This window comes from Paramisgurnus dabryanus, chromosome 10 (genome assembly GCF_030506205.2).
Source record: "Paramisgurnus dabryanus chromosome 10, PD_genome_1.1, whole genome shotgun sequence".
NCBI classification, from domain to species: domain Eukaryota; kingdom Metazoa; phylum Chordata; class Actinopteri; order Cypriniformes; family Cobitidae; genus Paramisgurnus; species Paramisgurnus dabryanus.
In genome coordinates this window covers 18,882,817-18,888,851 of record NC_133346.1, presented here as the reverse complement: position 1 = coordinate 18,888,851, position 6,035 = coordinate 18,882,817, and the positions used below count along the sequence as shown (strand labels likewise).

Below are 6,035 nucleotides of genomic sequence, written 5' to 3'. Positions count from 1 at the left end.
GCCGAAGATTTTTAGTTGCAAAAATGTTATTGCATCACAAATTTTATCACATAAATGCATACCTTTAGCGATGTCATCCATGACCATTCCCCATTCATTTTTTTAAGTTAGACCCTCAATCTATATATTATCAACAATATAAAAGGAAAAACACATGTAACCCTGGACCACAAAACCAGTCATAAGGGATATGTTAATGTAATTGAGATTTATAAATAATCTGAAATCAATAAATAAGTTTTCAAATGATGTATGGTTTGTAAGGATAGGACAATATTTGGCCAAGATACAATATGAAAATCTGGAATCTGAAGGTGCAGAAAAATCTAAATACTAAGAAAATCACTTTCGAAGTTGTGAAGTCCTTAGCAACTGCATTTACTCACAAAAATAAATTTGAGATATTTCTGATATACGTTTTCAAAATATGTTCATGGAACATGATCTTTACATAATGATTTTAAAAGAAAAATCTATAATTTCGACCAATAAAATGTATTGTTGCTCATTGCTACAAATAAACCCCTGCTACTTATGACCATGGTCCACGGTCGCATATATAAAATAAAAGCTTTTACGTTTTTTTTTTCAATTATTTTATTGTATTTTTTATTTTAAACTTAATAGTGATGTTATCAACAAATATATTAAATACTTAACATTTTATTTTGTTATTTTGATGACTGAAATTATTTGATGGAAATGTTACAGTGCATCGACTACTTTAGTGCCTACGCTAGTGCCTGAAATATTAGTTGATATAATTATTAATTAATGTTAGCATAATTGTTAAAATATGGATGAATTTTAGGGTTCATCTGTATATTGATGAAACAGTGTACAGTGTAAATCAGGGGTCTTCAATGTTTTTTGGGGCGGGGACCCCTTAGATGAGAGAGACATGGAGCAGGGACCCCCTGATACTAAAATGTGTAAAACAGAGATATTTAAGTAAGCAATAAGGAACATGAGTCTGCCTTTTCGTATTAGGTACAACACAAAGTGGAGTAAAATACAACTACTGACCAATTAGAATCAAGGACTGGAACTGTTTTTTAAATAGAAACGAACCATATTGTCACACAGCCATACTATATTAAAACAGGACCTAAGCACTATTATGCTGTTGTTGTACATGCATAACTTTTTTTTGTTAAAGTAGATTTAGTTTAATTATTATTTTTAGGTATTTGCAATGTAATACATTTTCATTTTACTGTCAGATGGACAATTACACACCTGAACCTGGGCTTTCAGTTTATAAAGATGACTGATCATGATGAATGGACTGTCTATTCTGGTGGGGATAGAGATTGTGCAACTTTTTAATTCTAAGGTCTGTTGCCTTTCTCGTGGATCATCGTGTGTGGTGTAATTTGCCTGTTGAATTAGCGCTTTAAATCAGTGAACAGCCGTCCAAGTTCAGAAATTTAGATGAGACAATATATCGCACAGATTCCCTACAAAAATAGTAACATGTTGACTCGTGAGAACTATAAATATAATTCCGGTTGACATTTGAGATCTGTGGGAAATTAAAGGTGTTGTTGTCACCTGTAATGTTGAAAGAATTGTGTGGTGTTCTTGTCATCCACATTCATTTCAGCATTGAGATGAAATACACCTGGAGGTCCATGACAACATCAGGAACATTCTTCTACAAAATTGTTTTGCCTGGTGGCTAGGTGTGGTTTCAGCTAGATAAAAGACTTTGGGTGTGTCTCTGTATAATACATTAAGTTTTGAAACCAGTTAAGGCATGTACAGTGAAAGCCTTAGGCAAAAAACTAGCTTTAATCCAATGCTTGTCTTTGCAACAATGTTGCCCAATGACAAATGTGTGACAATGACAAACCTTGTTTTTTTTTTTTTGCAAAAAACTCATGCAGAGGTTGTTTACAAACAATCTTTTCTTTTATTACTGTAGAGTTTAAAATAAATACATAATAATAATAATAATAATAATATAGACATATATACAAAGGATTTTACAGTTTCATAGTTAAAATAAATGTACATTTTTCATCAATTTAACTATTTAGAAAAATGAACCGAGTGTTCAGATAAACACAGGGAAAGACTTCCAAAGTTTCCCATTAAAGCCTTATACATTTTTGGTGAAAAAAAAACTGTAATGTGCAAATTAAGACAAAAATAAAATATAATGTACACAAAATAGCAGAACATTTTATTCAAAATAGCAGCATAACGGAACCAGAAGGCATTGAACAAGATGAAGTGTGTTAAAGTCTTATTGGTACACAATCTTCACCTGCTCGCCTTGTTTTATTTAGTTGCATTTGTAATGTCAGTATAGTGCCATGCTTAGGATACATCTGGTCTGTCCCACATCAACACTGTCCAGTTAAATTTGTCATACTTCCCCAGGTCTTGTGTAACGGACGCTCCGCATAGAGAGGGCCTTTGCACGGCATGTATTTTGACTTGTGCAGGACATGATCTCTGACCACAGGCCATACCGAAAGGCGCTGGGGACTAGGTATGACAAAGCTTCGTCTACTCGGCCTAAAATAGCTCTGCAATTCCGATGTCGGGTTTTCCACCGCGATGTGGTAGTTTTTGCCTTTGTTATTGTCCACCAGCTGCAAGCCGGACTTGCCGGGTTTGAAGACCACTAAGAACTCCACTCTCTTGGCTGGGTCCAGATCAGATGGTATGGAAATATTAAAAGCAAACAAGTCCGTCTCCAAAGAGGCTTTTGGTTCCCTCTTGTACATGCATGGAATGTCTTGGTGGCTTCGCCATGAGTCGAAAGTTATGCGAATAAAAACAGTCTTATCAAACTTCACGTTGCAGACGCGCACCAAACCGCTCAGGTTCTTCTCGGTCACGCTGCAGCTCTCCAACTGGACCAGATTTTCTTTTAAACTTGCCCGGTCTGGACAAGGTTGTGGAAAGCCAAGTCTTACTCGTATCCTGGCGCTCTGTGTGGACGGCCTATCTGCAACCTTCATCTTGTCCTCAGGCTGCGATGGATCTTCAGACTCCGTCTCTGACTGGTCAGCTGTGAAGATGCGCACGGATGTGAGCGAGAGCCCTTTGGCATCGGCGAACACCACTTGCTTTTTCTTGCGCATGGTTCCTCTGCCTGGAGAGGATGGGGAGATTGAACCGCCAGAACTGTATGAAGAGAGAGATGGTGTAGGTGATGGGGTGGAAGGTCTGGAGAGCTGAAGCTCCTGTGAGGGCATGTTGAACGATGGGGTGGAATATCTGGAGAACTGAAAATCCTGCGAGGGAATGTTGAGTGGAGAGGGCCGGAGAGCTTGGATGCCGAGGAGATGAGACACTGGTGGGTTTGCCTGCGTATGCATGGCGAGGTCCACTGGCATAACAAACTCAGGGGTCGAATAAGGGCTAAATCCGTATAGTCTGTGAAGAGACATGAAATGCAAAACTGAATTATAGCCAACACATATTTTTTTTTTTACGTTGATTCATGTTGATTGTATAAAACACATTACAAGCTATTAAATAGCAAGAGAACTATGAGAAGCATTGTGACTATGTCAATATCCTAAAGTCAGTGTTGATTTCTGAATAGATAAAAAAAGTGAAGGGATGAATTTACCTTGTGCTGGTCATTTTTGGTTATTCGTCTGTCCGACTATTTAGAATGAAATGTCTGAATTTCTGCAAAAAGAAAATTTTTCATTTTAAAATCCACAGCAAGCAAAAGTTTTACACCGGTAGCTGAATATTTTCCCTTTAAATTACCACATTTTATTGAATGCAAGTATATCAGGTCAATAATCTTTATAAACAACAAAGGGTCAGGTTTGTTTTCAAACATGCAGAATGAATGTTTTAAGTCTTACCTCGCTCAATGGGAGATGTGCTGAAATGGATTATCCGTCAACTTTGATCGTAGAAATGCACTGAGTTTTATTGAAAAACACAAATTAAAGTTTATGATGAGTAAAAATCAGCTGTTATCCATCTAAGTCGAACTCTTACTAAAACCTTCATTCAAACGAAATGTTTCACTAGCTCTGTGTTGTTGTGTTGTTACTCGCAGGTTTTTAAAGGGGCCGACTCAGGAGGCAGGGCTTGTTCTTGGCGTCATATGTTCCTTGCTCAAAGCACAACTTGTACTGAATGAATAAGGTACTATTCATTTCAATGAAACTGCTGTGAAAATGAAAAGGCAAATCAGTTGATATTTGCTTTTTTGTTTATTAATGCAGTCTTGTATGTGCCATATACTGTATGTTGTATATATGTCGTATTTCTTAATTTTTTTCTATACATTTGCACTGTAAAAAAATGCAGCATTTTTGTCAAATCAACAAATATTTTTATGTTACTTTAACATAACAAATTAAGTTAAACTTGTTTTTATAAGTTATGTCAAAGTCAAAACTTTAAATGGTAGTTTGAATTGACTTGCAAACCTAGTGCTGCTTTGTTTACATTGTGGCTTACAAGAAAAAATAAAAAGAAACTCACGATTATTAGAGAATTTAATAAATTTTGTCCATGTGCAGTATATGAGCCATATATGTTCATAGTATGTGAAGAATTCTTTGATCATAATTCAAACTTTTTTTTGCGCTTGACATTCCAGATAACAATAGGTCTGGATTTTAACACACAATGAATTATTTATAAAAGCATTGCATAAATAATTTGTACTAGTGCCAATTTAGCAATTCTTCTAAATGGGTAACAGTTATAAACACTCGAAAGTTAATCTTAAAACAGCACTCAAATCACCAAAACAGAAAAATGCTCCTCCCTGGAAAAAATAAAATTGCAGACTAATGACGTTAATCACTCTGGATAAATATTATATAACCAAAAACTAAACCAGTTCATGATGATATGCAATGCAAATGATTAATATTTAAATAAATATAAATACATTATCATTCTCATCTACAGTACTGTAAGTGTCAATGGAGGCAACCATTCCTGTTTTATTGAATTCCCATTAGCAAGTCATTTGTTCAAAGCACATTTATATTTATGCATTTGGGAGATGATTTTATCCAAAGCGACTTACAGTAAATTGAAAGTGTACATGTTTGTGAACCCATACGCTTGTGGTGCTAATACAATACAATGCTCCATACCAGTCGGGTTGATGTAAAAGTGAAGTCTTTGAAAACAAATGTTTAATATAATAATTAAGATTCATGCACTTCTCAGAGTGACAATGTAGCTTGTAGCAAATCTTGTATGATTTAAATCTTGCTGCATTTAAATCATTAATAAACCATACTGTACTGTACTGTAGCTTTGCATTTCTAGGATTGCCTGTTACTGAAACTCTGAGAAATACCAAGAAAACAACACCTTAAAATCTCGCATGTCAGCCTCATTTCTTAGCATTATTGAATGAAAACGCACCTACAGTACCTACAGGTGTGTATTCCTATTGGAATTTGACTTGGGTGTTGCAAGAGGTATGCAGCTACTTACATCATTTTAGGATCCAAAGCTGTATATTTTAAACTGTTATAAGCCATTATTGTTGCAGACTGATCTATTTAACATACAAATCATAAACACTTGTAAGAGAAGCTTAATGTAAATAATGAAAATGTGAGCTTATTTGGCTATACAGTTTAAGTATAACTAGCAGCTACAAACTGTCTACAGACACGGGTGCAAAAGAGACATTTCACAATACATAAATCATAACCTAATTAGACGACATATCTTTTGTAGCTGTACATTGAGGTGGGGTTCAACATCCAGAGGTATTCACTAAATCACACATTTTATGCGGCTCAGAAACTAGTTTTATTGTTATTTAAGGCGCAGAGAACATCTCCACAGAAACATGATTCATGTGGGAGTCACAGTTCATACTGCAAATATCATTGCGGCGCCGCTGTTAAATGGGCTAAACCATCTTGTGACAGTGTATCATTCATAAGCACACCAAATACTAAAAAGATACACTGTATGCTTGCTTTATTTGTCAAAAAACCCATAAATGTTGCTAAGGGATTAAAGCATTTTAATGGTTCTTTCCAGTGTCCTCGGTTCTGCAACAAACATCATCC

The 6,035-nt window shown here is 35.5% G+C and overlaps 1 protein-coding gene across 1 annotated transcript; it reads right to left on the bottom strand.

The window, feature by feature from the left end:
- Window positions 1–1,892: 1,892 nt before the first annotated feature.
- On the bottom strand, window positions 1,893–4,014 carry ppp1r3c2a (protein phosphatase 1 regulatory subunit 3C2, duplicate a). The gene is made up of 3 exons (XM_065290479.1): window positions 3,840–4,014; window positions 3,593–3,654; window positions 1,893–3,393 (listed from the first exon to the last, which is right to left on the bottom strand). The coding sequence occupies exons 2-3, from the start codon at window positions 3,604–3,606 to the stop codon at window positions 2,352–2,354; spliced, it is 1,056 nt and encodes a 351-aa protein (XP_065146551.1). The 5' UTR covers window positions 3,607–3,654; window positions 3,840–4,014; the 3' UTR covers window positions 1,893–2,351.
- Window positions 4,015–6,035: the final 2,021 nt, after the last annotated feature.